General features: G+C 42.3%; 1 protein-coding gene across 4 annotated transcripts in view; it reads left to right on the forward strand.

Moving 5' to 3' along the window:
* The window catches only part of ICA1 (islet cell autoantigen 1), an 89,661-nt gene extending 78,728 nt beyond the window's left edge, over positions 1 to 10,933 (forward strand). For all 4 annotated transcript variants that reach the window (XM_077808043.1, XM_077808045.1, XM_077808044.1 and 1 more), the window contains 3 exons: positions 4,030 to 4,308; positions 9,071 to 9,166; positions 10,061 to 10,933. In XM_077808043.1, the coding sequence (XP_077664169.1) occupies positions 4,030 to 4,308; positions 9,071 to 9,166; positions 10,061 to 10,182 (497 nt within the window). In that variant the 3' untranslated portion in view covers positions 10,183 to 10,933. The remainder of the gene's footprint in view (positions 1 to 4,029; positions 4,309 to 9,070; positions 9,167 to 10,060) is intronic.
* The last annotated feature ends 9,677 nt before the right edge of the window (positions 10,934 to 20,610 follow it).

A 20,610-nucleotide genomic window follows, 5' to 3' on the forward strand; every position in this document is an offset into this window, starting at 1 on the left:
TGGGGCTAATGTTATGCACGTTACAGTGTCATTCCCGTCCTTCCCATAATGTTTAATAGCCCTGTCTTTTATTCTTCTTTGCTTTTTATGCCCACCTGGTCATTATAGTTGGTACTGACTCTACAGCTGCTATAATTTGTTTTGGAAATATGGCAGATATCAGTACCAGAAACAACTGATTTGAGCACCTTTAAAAACTGAAAAGAACTCTTGAGTTCTCTGACCCTCCTTGTTGATTAAAACAGATATGCTGTTCTCATTCATACACGGGAGAACAATCTATAATATATACCCTCTACTTGTATCCTCTGCTGCTTAGACTAGTGTCAGCACTAAGGAATGAGCAGTGTTCACTGTTCTTTCCCAACTGTGCTGTTTTAGCCTTTTTCTCCTACCCCCGCTTCCGTTTAAGAAGGTCCCAACTAATCACAATGACACCCTTTATGTACCGTACTATCTTATGAAAATGCAATAACACTTGGTGCAATGGTTTCATTTGCTCCTAATTTACTTATCTCAGAAGACCACACAGATTTTTGTGACTCAAAAACACTATGTAGCTGAGTCAGATAGATTGGTGAATATATTTTAGGCTATCTGAGGAAGAGCCTATGAAGTATAGAATTCCAAATGGGAAGGAGTGGATACAGATAGCTTCACTTTAGTTAAGACAACGGAACTGTCTGGGGGAAAAAAAGTTTTTCAACCAAATCTTAGTTTTTGCCAAAAAATGTTAACAAAATATGTTGCAAATTTGTTTTGAATTTGCTGAATTGTTTTTGTAAAAAAAAAAAAAAATTGACATTTTTTAAATGAAGATTTTTTTGATTCAAAATGAAAAGTCATTTTGAAAGTTCTGTTTTATGCTTCAAAAATTTTAAGAAGCTCAAAATCAAAACAAAGCCATTCATTTCAAGTTGAACAAAATGTTGCATTTTGGGTCTAAATGAATTTTATTATTTTTTGGGTTTGTGGAAAAATTCAAAAAAATTCATTTTCAGGTCAATCCAAAAGTAATTTTTGGAATTGTCAGAAAACTGAAAAAAATAGTTATTTGCACAACTCTGTTTCTAAAGTGCTGATGGAAATATTATCCAGGGCCATGGAGATGCAGACATAGTGATGATTCCTCAGTCACATGTGTACTAGAGAGCCCCAGAATCGCCATGTATAAACGCTTAAACGTGATGAGTTTTTGTTTTGAGGCTTAATATTGTGTCCCTCTTGTGCCTGGTAGTGGCCTTTTTCTCTCTTTCCTTTTTCCACCACTTCCACCATCTTCTATGTCGAACATTCCTACTGGAGTCACAGGTAAGGCCTGGTCTATGTACAGGTTTTGAACCAATGTAACAATTTCTGAAAGAGTTAGATCTGTACAATCCTTAGCATGGTGGCGGTTATGCTGGTATAAAGGTGCTTATGGTGGTATACCTTATTCCTCTAATTTTATGAGAATAATATCTACTGGTATAAACACCTTGATACCTGTACAACTGCATCCATGCGAGGGGGGATTTTACCACTTTAACTCTACCGGTATAGTTAAAGTGGCACAATTTTTGTGTGTACACACAAGTCCTAATTCGCCTTCTGTGTTGTTGAGCCCTCATGTTGCACATTATTCTTCTCTCTCCTTTTTTTTTTTTTAAATACCCTACAGAATGAAGCATGGTTCCAAAGGACACATACATGTTACGTGTATTCAAACAGACAAAAATGGAATGTGATCACAAGATTTTTTTTAATGTGGTGGTTAAACATTTTCAGGGCTAAGAGCTGTGTGTGCAGGCAAGGAAAGGATATGGTGGGAAAATGCGCAGCGGAGAGGAAATGGTGGGTAGAAAGCAAAGGAGGAAAACAAAAAGTAAAACAAATACGAAAGTGTCGGAGGGGGGTATGAAGTAAGAAAATCCATAACTTGTGACCTAGTACAGCTACCACGCTAGCATAGTCAGAAGAAATTGAGTTTTCAGATTTAAATCTTCATGTATAATTTCTTCACTAACTAGGTGTGACACACATGAAAACTGCAAACTTAGCATGGTTTTGATCTGAGCTGTATCACTTGAAACCTTCTTCCTGTTGTGGTCAATTTAATCTGTGGTGAGGTGCAGTAATGGTATCACATTATCACTAGTAACAAACATTCTTAATACACGTTATCTTCTCCTGCTAGTCTTGAAACTGCATGAAAGTAAAACATTTCCTGCTGAAACACTAGAAGAATATGAGTGCTTAGATATCAGAGTGATAAATGCCTGAGAAATACTAGAGAGAGCACTGTTGTTACCATAGTCCTGAGTGCACTGTAAATATATGGTACTGGTAGATGAACTTTGAAAAGTTTTGAAGGTATTAATGTTCTTAGCCACTCCTCTGAGATGAGGGAGGTGGGGTGAAAATCTCATGAGAATAGGTTTTCTTGTGATACTTCTGGTAATTTCTAATAGGAATCCCAGGAGAATAGGCTTTTTTGTGCTCTTTCCATTTTTGATCCTACCTAGGAAATGCAGAGCCATATAAAAATGTAAATTAAAAAGATGTTAAAATGTTTGGATTTTACCTTAATATTGGCTAAAAATTCAGGCTGGTTCTTATTTTAGAGGAGCTGGTTTCCTCGTTCCTCATATATAGGTGTTTATATTCTCCTATGTGATATTAACTCATGTCCCTTTAAAACTCAAGTTCTCCACTGTGGTCACTTCATTGTAAATCATTATGGTCATCAAAAAAAGAACATATTGAAGTAGGGAGTTACATTGCAATAAAATGTAGTGGCCATTTTCCCTCAAGAGATCCTGTTGTCCATTCTTATGATCTCTTATGCCAAAAACATTAAAAGCATCTGTAATCTCTACAGTTGTATGTAAGCAGAAGTGGAGGACAAAGAAAGATAACTAGTCATCTGAAGCTTTGCAAAATGAAGCTGCCTCTTGTGCTTTCACATGCCAGAGGTATACATAATTGAGGTAAAGTGTTCAGTTTCAGTACTGTGGTAGCATCAGACTTATAACCAACGCTAGGTAGAAGATGGAAACCACTGTTTTCATTATCAGAATACTCCCTCAATGTACCTGAAGTTCTAAACGTTTCTGGGTGAAGATGAAAGTAACATTTGTTGGTTAAATATAGAGATGGTTTCTTTGTTTGAGTACTGGGACAATATCGGATGTAAACTAGAGGGTTAATAGTTATGATCAGAAATTGTGTGTGCTGTGTATGTCTGTGTTGGGAGGGCGGGGGGAGTAGACTTTTTAAAAACACTAACCTAGCAGCTTCTTTAACCACAGTTCCCTTGATATAGAATGGGAAACAGGTCAAGAGGATAACGAGGGTTAAGCACTGGGACTTTCAAAAGTACTCAGTGCTGTTCTTAAAATTAATGGGAGTTTTAACATTGACTTCAATGGGAGAAGAATTAGGCCAATGCTGAGTGTCTTTGAAAATCCCCCTCAACATGTCTAGTATGCAGTTTTCTCAAATAGAGACCCCCAGCTGATCCAGTCATTCACTGGTGGGTCAACAATCCAACTGAACAAATATTTGCTATATATTTGAATCTTACGCAGGCAGCCTTCTATTTGTGGCATGCAGCAATCTGATTTAATTTAAGGTCAAGTGAGTCTTTTTAGAGTTCACATATAACAGGGACCCAGACAGCAAGCAGAAAAGCAGCCTTCTAGAGTTTGTTAAACCTTGGACTATACAGTGCTTTGTTTGTTGTGTAACCAGCAATTATGAACTTGTATTGCATTTTAAATGGAAAAAAGTCTCAGTGGAGGTAATTGTTTTCAGGTACCTATCAAAGAATAGCTTGCTGCATAAGCTGCAACCGAACTTGTCCACAGAAACTGGGTTTGGAAGTGGGAAACCATAGCCATCCATACCGAGTTTTCAATCTGAATATTATTCAGCGTATTAAAACTGAATTGAAGTTTTCTGTATTCCACTTTGTTCTTCATTTGTTTCCCTGAAAGTTAATTCATCTCTAGTAATTTGTCTGGTTCCCCACGTTTTATTTAAAATCAGCTTTTAAAGACCATCTTGCAACCTCCCTGGAGCCTGAGACTGGTAATAAGGATAATATGGTATTGCTGAATGAGATCCTCAATGCTTCCTCGTTGGATGAGGGGGAATTCAGCAGAGAGTGGACAGCTGTCTTTGGAGAAGACCCGCTCACTGAGCTCTCCACTGCCTCTTCAGGCGGAGACATGGAGAGTGCTCCCTCATCAGCGGCAGCACCCTCAGGCTTTCTTCCCTCACAGCTCTTAGACCAAAACATGAACGATTTACAGTCCTCTCTACATGGTGAGTGGGTGTCTTGCACTTACGTAAGTTTTTCAAGATTTGGGACCTTAGTCTTGCTCTACTTCAGTTCCCAATTTTTGTCCGTCTTGTCTATTTAGAGCAGTGGTTCTTAACCTTTACTGATTTAGAGTGTAAACTCTTATGGTATGTCTACACTGCAATAAAATGCCTGTGGCTGGCCCATGTCAACTGACTCCAGCTTGGGCTGTGGGGCTATAAAATTGCAGTGTAGACATTCAGGCTCGGGCTGGTGCCCGGCCTCTTGGAATGAATGTCTACACTGCAATTTTATAGCTTTGTGAGCGTGAGTCAGCTGACATGGGCCAGCCACCTTTGTTTTAGTGCAGTGTACCAATGATACCCTGAGGGCCAGAAATTGTCTCTTACTATATGTACATATAGTATCTCACACAGTGGGGCCTGATCTCAAATGGAGCCTCTTAATACTGAAGTACAAGTTGTTGTTGTTGTTGTTTTTTCTAAAGGAGAAAGCAAGCCAGTTTTATTTATAAAAGTTCTTGGTTAACAAACAATAGCTCTCTCTAGGTTTTTATATTCCACTGCAGATGTAGCTATCTCGTTCAGCTGCCCTTTTTAAAGGGAACATTAGCTTTCCTCTTCCTATACTTTCAATCCCATTTACTTATCCATAATAATTAAAGGACTCTTATTAACATTATCTGTGTAGACCTGTCATTCAGCTGGAGAAAAATGTACAACTTGCTGGTTCCATTTCTAAATTGAATTGTGGTAATTTTTTTTTTTAACTTCCCACATTTGCAGGGATGAAAAGGAAGCTGCTTGACTTCCTTACTGTCTCACTGACAATCTTTTTGTCTAGTCATGACATAAAGCCACTCTCAGTGAACTGCCAAACCAGAATAGACTCAAGGCCAACAAATGCTTTCAAATTTATAAATTGCACTTTTTTTTTTTTCCCTCGGCAAAATTCCTCTCTCTAACTTGCTCTATAGTGGTAATGGGAATATACATGTACAGTACATGAGACTACTTCATAAAGATATGCTGGTAATCTCTTAAAGCAGTGCTTTTCAGATCCAGCATTTTGTCACAAAAAGCAGCAGTTTGTATTGAGGACTTTTTTTTACGTTGGTTTACTTGCTGAACTGTCTGTTCTAGTCAAGCAAGAGCAAAGTCCAGTATCTCGTTCAGAGGCGTTCTGCTCCCCAAATCTTAGTGCAAGGACAAAAAGGAAAAACAACATGAGAGTTAAATACTGTTCTACAATATGTTCAGATTTGTGGTCTGCCAGTCTCATCAGTGTAAATCTCCCATCAGTTAATTCTTTGAGCCAAATACTGGTCTCACAGAAGTCAGTGGGAGAAAGTTTCCAGGCAAAATTCCCATTCGTTTCTGTGAAATTAGAATTTGGCCTTGTTTGCTTAACCGACTCAGCCTATCCATTGCCAACTATTGGCATATGAATGGGGCTTCTGATTTCTGGTACTAACCAATAAACACTGATAAAACACCACTATGCCAAAGGTGGGGGAAAATGTTTATCCAGGAAACTCCAGAAAAACACTGGAAATGTTTACTCAATTCATGTTGCCTTCATCCCTTTCCAAGTGCAGTTTGTTTATATAGGCCAGGGGTTCTCAAACTGTGGGTCGGGACCCCAAAGTGGGTCACAACCCCATTTTAATGGGGTCACCCAGGGTGGTGATAGGCTTGCCAGTGCCTGAGGCCGAAGCCAAAGCCCAAACCTCACCACCCAGGGCTTTGGCCCTGGGAAGGGGGACTAAGGTTACATGCCTCCTGCCCAAGGCAGAAACCCTTGGGCTTCAGATTTGGCCCCCCACCGGCCTGGGGCAGCAAGGGTGGGGTGTGGCTGGGCTTCAGTTCCCCCTTCTGGGTCATGTAGTAATTTTTGTTGTCGGAAGGGGGTCATGGTGCAATGAAGTTTGAGAACTGCTGATACAGGCAGTGCCCCTGCTCCCTGGCTTGCATCTAACATTATATCTTGCTGGGTAGTTTAAACCCACCTCAACTAGAGGGGCAGCAAATTCCTACATTTCTATTGGCCATTCATTAGATGGGGAGCATTGTGCGCATGTGTGGGATTTAAAACAATACTGTATTACAAATTGTGGGAGCAAGTTAAAAAATGCTTCATGGCACAAAAGCCCCAGAAGAATAAGTCCATGGTCATCAGGATTTCATTGTGGAAGACAGCGAAGGAAAGCAGCTACTAGTGTGCAAATATTGTAAAGTTATGATACATATTGTGTGTCAGAAAAACCTTCTACTAGAATTACCAGACATCTGCAGTCTGGAATACACACACAAACCTGAAAAACCCTCCATCCAAACCAGATACCTCTAGCGCTGCACCGGTTGTCCATTAATGAAACTGTGACAAGATTTAAAAGAAAAAGATGAGGAGGTGGATGTGGCACACGAATTTACAAGGGCTTTGGTGCAATCTAGTGTAAGCCTTTCCCAAGCAGATTGACTGATAGAATGATAAATAATAAAAGAAGCCTAACTTAGTGGTGTGTACGTTTAAACTTTTAATAGTGCAGGGTCACCTTTTAAGGAGGTAGCGGCCCACTGGTGAAGGGTCTGGGCACAATTGTCCAGTTTGCCTGTATGAATATAGACAATGCATCTCTGCCCTAGGCTTCCGTCTCTTTTTCCTTCTTACTAGAGTTGGTGACAACCTGCTACAGTACATTGGCAGGGACAGGACATAAAAGGCCCCTGCCACCTCTAATTTTATGTGATTCTGTGGGCATGTCTACACTTACTGACAGATCAATACTGCTGCAATCGATGCAGCGAGTGTCGATTTAGCAGGTCTGGTGAAGACACGCTAAATCAATGGGAGAGCATGCTCCCATCGATTTGTGTACTACACCTCCCCGAGAAGCATAAGGGAAGTTGACAGGAGATGCTCTCCCATCGACACAGCGCAGTGTAGCCACCACGGTAAGCGGATCTAACTACATCGATTTCAGTTACGTTATTCACGTAACTGAAGTTGCGTAAATTAGATCGATTTACCATGGTAGTGTAGACCAGGCCTATAAAACATGCTGACTCTTTATTTTAATAAAATGGCCTTGGCATTAATTATAAACAGAGGGGAACCGCTTTACCTACCAGTCAAATAGAAAGAGGACAGATCACCACAGTAATGGCAGTTGTCTACTGAAGTGAGCAAGACTCTAGGGTCTAGTGAATTTATCTTAAATGGCCTTTGGAACAGGTTCCAATGGCACCACAACCCAGTATCTGACAGGCATGGCAAAAGATAAGAAAGTAAATAGAGGGATGGAGGAAGAGGAAAGTGGAATGAAACTATGGGAGACAGAGAAGAGAAGGAAGGTGTGGGCTTGTAGAAAGAAGGGAGATGAGAACAAATGAGGATATTCTGAATGCTAACAATTGATATATATATATGGCACTTAAGATGTCATAGAATTAGGTGCCATTGATCACTAAAATTGGTGGTTGGATAAGTAAGTCCACATGCAGAAAAGACATTATGATTGGATTACTGGGGAAAGGATCTGGCTACATATATACACAGACATAGTACCACATATCCTGGTTAGACTTGTGGTAGCGTATACCCTATAACCAACTAGTCTTATGTTCTTATCATAAAAATGAAAGGACTGAAATAATGTGCACCCATTATAGCTACAAGTAGCACCTCAGATAACTGTAAATGAAATAATTTAGGGGGGAAAGTCCTATTTTCCTGTGTGCACATTTAACAGTGTAATATATAACCCTAGTGCTTGTGATCCTGTCTTCCTCTCCTGGCTGAGCCCCGCAATTGCATCATCCACAGCTCTCTCACAGGAAAAAGAGGGTTGTTTTTTTTTCACTCTGTGGTAAAGACAGGGAGTTCTGGTGCTAAAGTTGGTGGGTTGTGTTCCCACTGTCGACTGTGGTGCCTGTGTGTATACATTACAGCAGCACTTCGTGTGTAATCATTTTTGCTGTTTGCTTTGTGTAGTTAGTTTTTCCCTTGCTGAAAAGAATTTTAAACCCAAGGAAGAGAAAAACCACCCATATGAAATCTTTTTGAAAAGGAACCTAAAGAATAAAGTTCTGGGTATGCTATTTAAAGGTGCTTTAAAAGGACCTGGAATTTTTCAAAATTCATCATTTAAAAATAGCTTCAAGTTAAGTGTCCCTTTAAATACTTCGCTTTAGACAATAAAATGACATGATGGTCCATGGAACTACACAAAAGCAACAGTAGAAGAAAAAAGTACAGCGTGGGTCAGATTTTAGCTAAATCGTAGTCATATTTACCACAATTAAAATGTTAACAATCCTCCCTCCTACCCACCCATCCTCCTGCCTGACTGGATTGTCTGCACTGGAGCTTCTGTGCACAGGAACTATTTCTGATTATTTTTTTTAAATGTCCTGGAAGGTGGTCTTGTTAGGAGGGAGGCAGGAAGAGTGCTCTTTTAGGCAGACTGGACATTTGGCTGTGCGATTAGAAAGCACACGATTGCCTTAGCCTGTCGGAACGTGCGACTAGTCAGCAGATACGCTCTTCTCAAGGACATTGCTCCTTTGCAGAAGTTAACTGCTAATCTCTATGGGAATGAGGGAGAATGTGAGCAGCAGTAACTGTAACTGGTAAAGGAGTGAGGCTGGGGTATGACTCCATCAACTGATATGAGTATTCTGCTGTAAAGTACCGAGGATGATACGAGTTCATTAAGTAATTACTGTTCATTGACACTAATGCAACTATGTTATTGATTTTTAGGCTGGGCAGCTAACAGAGTTAGCCCTCCATCTATACCACAGCCAGCACAGAAATCAAACAGCCTGAATGTGAACACCAACAAGATGCCTGCGAAAGGTGATATGTTCGTTATAAGTGTTTTCCGTTACTCCAAGATGATTTGCGTAATACATTTACCTTCAGGAATTGTATGTGCATGCTAATTAAATACTTTAATCACTGTTTATACTTTAGATAGTTGGTGTTGGAATATATATATCTTTATTTGCTGGCACTAAGCCTGGTGAAATGTAATGAGCAGTCATTTAAGTTCCAATGAAATAGCAGATGAAACACGGTGGTTTCTGCTCGGAAATCTGTGAGCCGGAGAGTTGCATCCACGTGCTCTCACTCTGAAGTGAGCCTCATTTGTGCTGAAGTTCAGGAAAGACATTATGGCTGATATGGTAGAATAGAGTCCTAACTGAACCTGCTGATTAAGAAGTTATTTCAGTGAGGTGCCCCATGTTACAGTAATCTGTGTGCTTTGAGGTGACTGTAGCAACAAGTGAATTATATTGCAAAGAGTGCAATCCTGCCTCCTTTACCAGGACAAACCTCCCATTGGCTTGGCTTGGGGTTTGCTGAAAGATTGGGCAAAGTAAATGGAAAGTGTTCGTCATAGAAATTTCTCCTAGAGGATGGAAACAGGGAGATGGGGGGGGGGAAGGGGGGAGAAATTATTTGTATCTTCAAATAATTAGGAAGTGCTCAGATATTTAAAATTGGGGGGCATATAAATACCTATATAGACTGATGTGCTACATGCATTTCTACAGAAATGGGTGGGTATTTAATTTTGTTGCAAGTAATATGCTGAAATGTAATTCATTACACTATTTCTAGAAGGAGATGTATTTTCTTCATCAGTTTAACAATACTCATGGCATTCACTTTGGTTGATCTTCTGCATTAAATCAGCTATGTTTAAGACCAGCAAGAATTCTGACATGGTATATTTCACTATTCCAGAACCTTCAAAGAATCCTAAAGACCTGACTGCTTGGTTCAGTCTTTTTGCTGACCTTGACCCGTTATCCAATCCTGATGCTGTTGGGAAAACAGATAAAGAACATGAATTGCTCAATGCATGAGCCTGCGGCCTATCGTAACTCTCACTCCTCCATTCATTAACACTATCTTTGGGTTTAGAAGACTACAACAAAATCAGTATGCAGTTGTGAAACTATAAAGTATGTGCCATTACAATAAAACTAAAGGGATTTAACCCCCTTTTATATAGGTACAATTATTTGATCTTGTTTTGTATAAAGAGTTTGCATTTATTTTCTATGTGGACTTACCAAGTGAGGTTAAAAATTAGGGCAGAATTCTAGCCATATTAGGATACCTGCTGAAACACTGTCATGGCCTGAGGTGTTGCGGAACTAATGCGAGAGTGAAATATAAATTATAAACCTATTTTTTTATAATGTTCCTTGTGCAAATCAAAAGATCGTGGAATGGGAGAGGCTGCATGAGTCAAATAATGATTGTATTTCCACTACTATGTTACAATGTAAATTCAATCTGTTTTGTTAGTATCCGTAGTGAAAAATCCAAGCTGGGGCTAAATTATTGAAGGATTATATTTGGGTCTGTCAAGCTGCTGTATTCATGGTCTCTCTGATTTAAATTATTAGACAAACTGCACTACACAAGACCAAAAATATTACCCAGAGCGCATCCTTCCTGAGTTTTTCATTGCGCCAACAGGATTTGTACATGCAAAGCAGAAGTTGGGTGTCACTATTGCTTACACACGCCTTGAAAGCATTCAAGTTTTCTGTTAGGAGTAGTTTTCATCAAACTGATTTGATAAGCATGTGTTTCTTGAGCCTGTTGTGACACTAACTCTCCTTTAATAAAATGGTTTTGACAAAAAAGAAAAAAAGACATACTAAGGACCTTCTTTTTTTCAGCTGGAATGTTAGTGTCATTGTTGAGTGCAGTATGCACCATTCATTTGACAGTGAAATCTGACCAGCTTTCAAACAGCAGCTAATAATTCATCTCGTTGCCTCAGGCCACCACTTGCAGTAGGTTGGCAAGAGAACCCTGTACTCAGATTCTTCTGCAACTCATTGTCTCTTCTGCTTCTCCCCGCTCCTTTTAAACTCAAGGACGTTAAAGGAGTGTCAGCCTTCACTTTACCTTTGTAACTTGGGTAAGTTTGCAAAACACACTGTGCAATGTTTGTTTTTCAGTTGATTATACATTTGGGCCCTTTGTTTTAAAGGGACTTCTATCCCATTCCTTTCCTGTAGATGCAATTTTACACCAGCAATTAATTGCATCCACAATTAATTAATCCAAGTCTTCTTGCCTGCCTCACGATCAGTTAGACAACTGAGTCCATGAATCGGAGCCTTGAACTAATTGCTTGAAAACTAAATAAGAACACCACATCCAAGCTTCCCAGGGGCGTGGCAGCTTCCCAGTGCCCAAAGGAGAGACTGCCATGTACTGTAGAGTTGGAATAGTAGGAGAGTTGACTGGGAGATCTCAGTGGCTTTGTCACCACAACTAGACCCATAAGAAATATAGCGGGAAACAGCTCTGTTCCTTCAGGGAGCTCTTTCATACATCTTTCGCTACTTCTTGGACTAAGTGCCCCATCACTGCATGGCAACCTGACACTTAATCCTTGTCTCATACTATTGATCTCAGTTATGGTGGGTGTGAGAGGTTCGGTCACAGAGACCCCCTTGGGACTGTCATCTGACGGGCTGGAATTACCTCTGAGCCCATTTTCCGCTGCCAGCTTGGGACTCCAGAACCCTGCCTTGTTGGGCCAGACATACTAGCCTGCTGCAACATAGACCCAGGTCTGGTCCACATCCCCAAAAGCTGCAGACTTTAACCAAAAACTGCTCAGCAAGTCACTTATCTCCAGCAGCCAGACACCCAGCTCCCAATGGGATCCAAACCCAAAATCAGTCCGTTTTACTCTGTATAAACCTTATACAGGGTAAACTCTGAAATTGTCCGCCCTCTATAACACTGATAGAGAGAGAAATGCACAGCTGTTTGCTCCCCCAGGTATCAATCACTTACTTTGGGTTAATCAATAAACAAAAGTGATTTTATTAAGTATAAAAAATAGGATTTAAGTGGTTTCAAGTAGTAACAGACAGAACAAAGTAAGTTACCAAGCAAAATAAAACAAAACACGCAAGTCTAAGCCTAATACATTTAAGAAACTGAATACAGGTAAATCTCACCTTCAGAGATGTTCCAATAAGCTTCTTTCTTAGTCCAGGCCCAATCCTTTCCCCGGTACAGTTCTTGTTAGTTCCAGCTCAGGTGATAACTAGGGGTTTTCTCATGACTGCAGCCCCCTTTGTTCTGTTCCACCCCCTTTTATAGCTTTGGCACAAGGCGGGAATCTTTTGTCTCTCTGGGTCCCCACCCCTCCTTCTAAATGAAAAAGCACCAAGTTTAAGATGGATTCCAATACCAGGTGACATGGTCAGATGTCCTGTCAGACAGATCCCAAGCCTCCATTCTTTCCAGCCTGACTCACAGGAAGGCTTGCAAGTAAACAGAGCCATTTACAACCAATTGTCTGGTCAATGGGAGCCATCAAGATTCTAAACCACCATTAATGGCCCACACTTTGCATAATTACAGTAGGACTTCAGAGTTAACTTCATATTTCTAGTTTTAGATATGAGAATGATACATTCAGAAAAATAGGATGAACACACTCAGTAGATTATAAGCTTTGTAATGATACCTTACAAGAGACCTTTTGCGTAAAGCATATGCCAGTTACATTATATTCACACTCATTAGCATATTTTTATAAAGCACATGGAGTGCAAGGTCGCAGTGTGGGGCTGGGAGGAAGTTTGTCCTTAAAAGCTGCAAAAGTGAAGCACAACAGGATGCAAAACCGCATTTTCAGCGTCGCTTCTGAGCATCTGTTTTGTGAATTGAAGGCTTGGCTAAAGTGTCCTGAAGTGTAACTTTTGGTACCTCAATTTCCTTTAAAAAAACAAATGAGCCTCTATAAAATCCATACATCCTAAGCCTGGAAACACTTTCAAAATTCAGAGTAACAACCGTGTTAGTCTGTATTCGCAAAAAGGAAGGGAGTACTTGTGGCACCTTAGAGACTAACCAATTTATTTGAGCATAAGCTTTCGTGAGCTACAGCTCACTTCATCGGATGCATACTGTGGAAAGTGCAGAAGATCTTTTTATACACACAAAGCATGAAAAAATACCTCTCCCCACCCCACTCTCAGGAGTGTGTAAAAAGATCTTCTACACTTTCCACAGTATGTATCCGATGAAGTGAGCTGTAGCTCACGAAAGCTTATGCTCAAATGAATTGGTTAGTCTCTAAGGTGCCACAAGTACTCCTTTTCTTTCTACTTTCAAAATTATATTCCTCCAACAATTGTAGCTGCTTAACTACAGAATTCCAAAATATTTTAAACGCACATACCCTATTATTTTTGTTACCCCAACCCCACTGCTCCAACCTTGCCTTGTTTATTCAGCTCCTCCAACTGTCGTCTTGATTTCTAGACTGTAAGTGTGGTGGGGCAGAAACTTTCATTTTGGTAGGTTTGTACAGCACAATATAAGTTGGTCCTTTGTAATTTTTGGGATGTATAAGTAGGGGCATTGCCAGCAGATCGAGGGACGTGATCGTTCCCCTCTATTCGACACTGGTGAGGCCTCATCTGGAGTACTGTGTCCAGTTTTGGGCCCCACACTACAAAAAGGATGTGGAAAAATTGGAAAGAGTCCAGCGGAGGGCAACAAAAATGATTAGGGGAGTGGAACACATGAGTTATGAGGAGAGACTGAGGGAACTGGGGATGTTTAGTCTACGGAAGAGAAGAATGAGGGGGGATTTGATAGCTGCTTTCAACTACCTGAAAGGGGGTTCCAAAGAGGATGGATCTAGACTGTTCTCAGTGGTAGTGGATGACAGAACAAGGAGTAATGGTCTCAAGTTGCAGTGGGGGAGGTTTAGGTTGGATATTAGGAAAAACTTTTTCATTAGGAGGGTGGGGAAACACTGGAATGCGTTACCTAGGGAGGTGGTGGAAGATTTTAAGGTCAGGCTTGACAAAGCCCTGGCTGGGATGATTTAATTGGGGATTGGTCCTGCTTTGAGCAGGGGGTTGGACTAGATGACCTCCTGAGGTCCCTTCCAACCCTGATATTCTATGAATTATGGCTCATCTGGATGTATAACCTGGGCTTTGGCTGCACTAAACTTTTTCATCCTACATTTGTGGTCACCCACATAACTCCACTGGGGGCAGCAATGTTGGAAGCACTAATGGAGAGGGTCTGCTGGCATTTCAGATCCCAGTCCCAGTGCTCACTGAAATCCATAAAGATTCGCACCATCTTAGGTGGGCCACTAGCCCAAAATATCATGTTGACCTGCTCTGAGCAGAGTTTGTCTCTGTGGCTATTAAAATGGTGGCAGCAAATCTCCATTAAAGTTCCCAGGAGCTGCTCCAATGAACACAAAGGTGGAAAATTTTACTGAAAAATACCCAGTGTGAACAAGGCTGCTGAGACCGTAATGGCTTTAAAGCAGCTGTTAGGTCACGGATCGTAGACCTCTGAACTGTAAATGATTCTCCGGTCATTTTTGGGTCCTGCACAAGTGCAGCAAAGTATCTGCATTGCTCTGAATCCTCCTCATATTTTAGATACAAAAATAGCGGCGTGATCCACCCATTTTTAACTAGACAAACTGGAACTGTAGCTTTCCCCAGGTTTTTCTAAAATGGTGGAACTCATTCATTCACAGTATGGATTAATCCATCGTAAAATGTCATTTTGAAAAGTAAAGTTAGCTTTGAATTCTCAGGCTGTACCCTATACAATTTTTTTGTACTTTTAAGTTAAAAAAGAGCTAGAGATACTTAAAACTTATTTTTAAGAAGAAAAGCAATTAATAATCAGTTCTACACTGGGACTTGATCGTGAACATTTATTCAAGTCTGCTACTTGAGCTGGAGTAATATCACCCTGAAAACAGGAGTCTGTAGATAAAACCTCACATTGTGTTACAAAGAGAACTTCTGTAATAATTGTGAGGGCGACAGCATTTGTCAGGTTTCAGTGTCCTTCAAAGCCAGAGTGCCATTGTCACAGGATTTTACTGTGCCCTGCATGTACAGGCTGAGCTGAAAGTGGGACAATAGGCTAGTTAATCATTCTGTGAAAATTACAGATTGATTGTCTTAGGCAGCCTTGTGTTCATCGTGATTTACTGTGGTTCAGCTCTGGTTGCATATTCTGACTTTAGTGCATCTTTTTAAAATAAAAAATGCTGCACAGACCCTGTGGCAAAATGAAAACAATGGTAATTGATTAACTGTCTTTATCAGAAAGTTTATTGAAAGTTGACGTAATTGATTTCAGTGAGCCTGGGTTTCTACAAGTCTAAGAACAGCTGCTTCGGGGGATTTGAACTGTGCATCTTGGGAATTGAACAGCTCATGAAGGAAAATTGGCATGTAATTTTTTATTAATTTAAATGATCAAACCCTAGGTCTGAACTAGCGTAATGCTGCTCATACGATTCCGTTTTCTGCTGTACGGAGCATTGTATATACAGAGAGGTGTACGTATCGATGGCACCATGGGGCTTCTCAGAGGCCAGGCTACCCTTTTGTGAGTAAGCGAATGTGAGCATGCCCAAAGTGGTGCAGTAAGACTGGGTTCAGGTGCCAGAACCTTCACACACAAAAATCCATTGTCTAAATAGATTATACATGAGAGCCCAGACCCATAAAGGTGCTTGGGCACCTGACCTCCAGACCAGTCCTGTTTTCAGGCTCTACTGCCATCCACCAAACTCCCACTCCGCTGCCAGCTAACCCTGTGGGCACCTAAACTCTCTCAGCATCTCCATTTTGCAATAAAAATTCCCTAGGCACTTAGTTTCTGCTTCTGAGCATGCGCACTACAGCCTCACTCTAAGCATCTGGCCACCTATCACCTACCTAGGCCCCATAGCAATCCATGAAGTGGGGAACAACAGCCATTTGTCTGCCAAAGTCATGTGTGGGGCCCAACCCGGTAGATGTACTCAGAGACCACCTTCCAGAGTGGTTTCCATTCAAAACCTGGCAGGAGGAAGAGGTGCTGCCCACCTTTGAACCTTAGCCCTGTGCACTCAGATGTGCAAGACCCAGGTTCAGTTCCTTCCTCTGCCTGAGGAGATTTGAACAGGGGCTTCCCACACCTTGCAGGTGAGTGCTATGATCCCTGGGCTAGGGGATAGTCTGATGGGGGGACTTCTTCAATCTCTCTTGTTGAAGCTGTTGCACCCTGGATAAATGGAGGCTTTGGGGCAGAGACAGAATGAGAGTGACTCCATAGCCTTGTGGTCACAGCAAAGAGCTAGGAAGTGGAGGGCCCAAGGTGCAGTCCTCATGCTTCAATGACTTTTATCTAAAATGCAACAGCTTCGGACAGACTGAGGATTTGACTGTCCATGATTCAAAGGCCAGAAGGGACCACTGTGATTATCTAGGTTGACAATGGTGCTTCTTGGGGCACCCAACACTAAGAGTCACTTTATTGCCACCTGCTTCCAGCATGAGGGAGTCTTGCTTGTGTTAGCTCCCTAACACCACAAACCTGTCAGCCTCTGGGCTACACCAGCCCTGCCTTTGTCCTGCAGATTGACAATAGATGCACCCAGCCCCCAAATCCCTTCAAAGTGTTCCCCTGTGATATCCAGCCCTCATCACTGGATACCCACAGAAATCTCATCTCTTCCATTCCCAAAATCCCCACTTACCAGTTTTACCTGAGCTCACCACTCCAATATCCCACACAGCCTGTGAGTTCAATTATAATGAAACAAAAGGAAATGTGTTTAAGAAAGATCAGAGATTAAAATAAAAACAAGTGTGTGTGATGGAAACAAAGGAGCTGCATACAAAAAAAAAATTATAAAATGCTTGTTAGTAAGAGTGGATTTGGGGGTAAAAATCTTTTTGCGGTGTTTTCTAGCCAGGAGTTGGGACCCAATATTTCATGAAGCCCTCTCTCCTCAATGTACCACCTCTGTGAATGGATGCAGAGTGTCTTGCTCCACCCTGTAACATACTGAATCAGGTTTTTCTGTCTTTAGTCACAGACAGGGCACACCCCTCGCTGGCCTATCGTTCCTTTTCACTTCCAAGCAGGTTCAATATTTAAGAGTTTGTTTTTGATGATTTTCCATGGAGTGTTCTGGCTTGGTGCAAAGGTGAACAGTCGAGCAATACATTACATGAAAGGCTAGGCAGGGGTGACAACTCGTTCCTGCTTCAATGGGCTGTCTCTGAGACACGATCCCCAAAGGGCATAATTTTTGGTATAATTACATTACCTAGCCCTCATACTCACCTCTCACAATGATGAGGATTGATAAATTAGCAGCTTTCAGCAGCGACCTCCCATGCTACCCTTTATAGCTAAATACCTTGAAAGTTTTGTAGTAGGTGAAGTGAGCTTGTCAGGGCTGAGACAGTAGTTACTTGTAAAGAACAGTGAACCCTCTGTTGGTTGGCACCAATGGGCGTCTGTATCACACTTACCTCCTGTGTGACACAAGCCATTGATTTCCCAAAACAATTCCCAGCACATAGCTGTCAGAAAAACATCCATTCTTGATTGAGCATATACCAGGATCACTGGTTTGCGGTTCTAATGGTTAATTATGCTTATACTTATGCCTTATTTCTACACAGCATTTGTCTAGTTTCAGTTCCCAGCCGTTTTCTGCCAGCTTGAAGAGCTGTTGTTAAATATTAGTTCCTCATGTAGGTTCTTACAGACTGTGATCAAGTTACCCCCTTAACCTCCACTGTGTTAAGCAAAACCAATTGAGCTGCTTGAGTTGATCAGTGTAAGGCAGGGGTATTTTCAACCATTCTCTGACCTCTGCTCCAATTTAGCAACTCAGTGATCAGCAGACAGGCCTGAGCGCTGGGTGCCCCTGTTTAAATCCTGCCCCCAGGCAGTGGGGGGAATTGAAGCTGGGTAGCACACGCTCAGGATCGTCTTCTAAGCATTAGGCTAAATGTTATAAAGCTGCCACCATGGCCTCCAGTTTTATATGATGTTAGGTCCCTGCCTCACTCATTTGCACAAGACCTGCCGTAAGCAGGCTGATTCTGGGAGAGGGGGTTCCCATGCATGGATGGCTAGCAGAGAGAGGCATCTCCCTGCAGCCCAGCTTTAGATGCCTATCTTGAGGGGAGGGGTGGGCTTGGGATACACCCCTCTCATCGGCATCTCCAGTTGGCTGGTTTGGGCAGGGCAGTGCCTACGACGCCAGCTTTTGTGGCTGCTCTGGCTCCTGGCTCTCCCCATGTGTATAGGAGCCTAGGTGCTGAACTCAGGTTTAGGAGATTGATTTCCTAGGTGCCCAACAGCATTTACACCTCCAGGCCAAACATCCGATGGTCTGGGTATGCAGGTATTAGACTTTTTCAACGGCTTGCAGAGCTCCTACTGTGCGTGGCCCAAATTGTGTGTGTACAAGTGAAGGCGAGGTTCAGCCTCCACTGAAAACCAGCCTTGCTAGAGGTAGACTATGGGCCACGCTGACTTCCCAATGTTTGGGAAGTTGATTGATTGGCAAATGGCTTTTTAATAAATGACCATGTATGGAGGCAGAATCTGAGCAACCAACTTCCAAGACAATTTGCTTTTGCTGAACTGCTATGATGCTGATGTGGCTTAACAATACACCAGCAAAATATACGAAAATTAGAGCTAGCTATCAGATAGGGCAGCCTGGACTACAAAGCTTGAGCAAACTTTTCTATCATGAACACTGCTGATAATCTGGGGCATTCTACATGTGTCACTGATATTTATTTGGGAATACAGCATATATTAACAGGTTTCAGAGTAACAGCCATGTTAGTCTGTATTTGCAAAAAGAAAAGGAGTACTTGTGTCTGTGTGTCCCTGGAAAAAGGGGGGGGGGGCGGTGAGAAAGCCTGGATTTGTGCTGGACATGGCCCACCTTGATTATCATGCACATTGTAGGGAGAGTGGTCACTTTGGATGAGCTATTACCAGCAGGAGAGTGAGTTTGTGTGTTTATGGGGGTGGGGGTGGGGGGTGAGAAAACCTGAATTTGTGCTGGAAATGGCCCACCTTGATTATCATGCACATTGTAGGGAGAGTGGTCACTTTGGATGAGCTATTACCAGCAGGAGAGTGAGTTTGTGCGTGTGTTTTTTGGAGGGGGGTGAGAGGGTGGGAGAACCTGGATTTGTGCAGGAAATGGCCCAACTTGATTATCATGCACATTGTGTAGAGAGTTGTCACTTTGGATGGGCTATTACCAGCAGGAGAGTGAATTTGTGTGTGTGTGGGGGGGTGGAGGGTGAGAAAACCTGGATTTGTGCTGGAAATGGCCCAACTTGATGATCACTTTAGATAAGCTATTACCAGCAGGACAGTGGGGTGGGAGGAGGTATTGTTTCATATTCTCTGTGTGTATATAAAGTCTGCTGCAGTTTCCACGGTATGCATCCGATGAAGTGAGTTGTAGCTCACGAAAGCTCATGCTCAAATAAATTGGTTAGTTTCTAAGGTGCCACAAGTACTCCTTTTCTTTTAGCATATATTAACTATCTCCTGGTTAAAATACTTGGGCCCGGATTTATTTTGACAACACCTAACTCCCGTTAAAAATCTGAGCCTTGCCCCCGCCCCCTCCCACCATCCAAGTATCCCTGTGAGGGAGCGGGACCAAATTAGGAAACAAAAGGGTCGTGTTTCTATTGCAAGCACCAGTCAACAGAAGTCAAACTACGCTCAGTGAACCATACATACTGTTGGACTCCTTGGGTTTAGCTCCCCCCGGGTTCAAATATACAAATGGGCCCATGAATCTGGAGCTTTCCTCAGTAGAAGAAGAAAATGTCGTGCTTCGCTCTTAGTTATGGCCTCACAATGCGCTGTCACTTGGACTCAATTGTGCAGATCATCATAATATGGTCCTCTGCTTGCTCATCAATCCATGTAAGGCAATGAAATTGCTTATTGTTACCTCTTAAAGGATTAGTATTAGTAGCTAAGTTAGTTACTACCCTTTAACACAGGGGTGGCCAACCTGAGTCTGAGAAGGAGCCAAAATTTACATTGCCAAAGAGACATAGGGATACATCAGCAGCCTCCCATCACCGCCCTCGCCCCCAGCGCCTCCCACTTGCGGGCAGCCCCGCCAAGCAGCACCTCCCCCTCTCTCCCACCCACCGTGATCAGCTGTTTCGTCTCCGCCCCTTCCTACCGCTGCCCTGCCCCCACTCCACCTCTTCCCCGAAGCCCCTGCGCCACCCCTGCCCCCACCTCTTTCTGCCCCTCCTCCAACCCCCACTCTGCCCCTGCTCCGTCCCTGCCCTGCCATCATTCCGCCCCTGCCCTCGCCTCTCCCGAGCGATGCCATGAGGCATGGTGGAGCAGAGCTGGGCTGGTGGCGTTGCTGCCGGTCCCCGCACTGCCCAGACCCCCACATCCCCCTG

The sequence above is a fragment of the Eretmochelys imbricata genome, chromosome 2 (assembly GCF_965152235.1).
Source record: "Eretmochelys imbricata isolate rEreImb1 chromosome 2, rEreImb1.hap1, whole genome shotgun sequence".
Classification (NCBI taxonomy): Eukaryota; Metazoa; Chordata; order Testudines; family Cheloniidae; genus Eretmochelys; species Eretmochelys imbricata.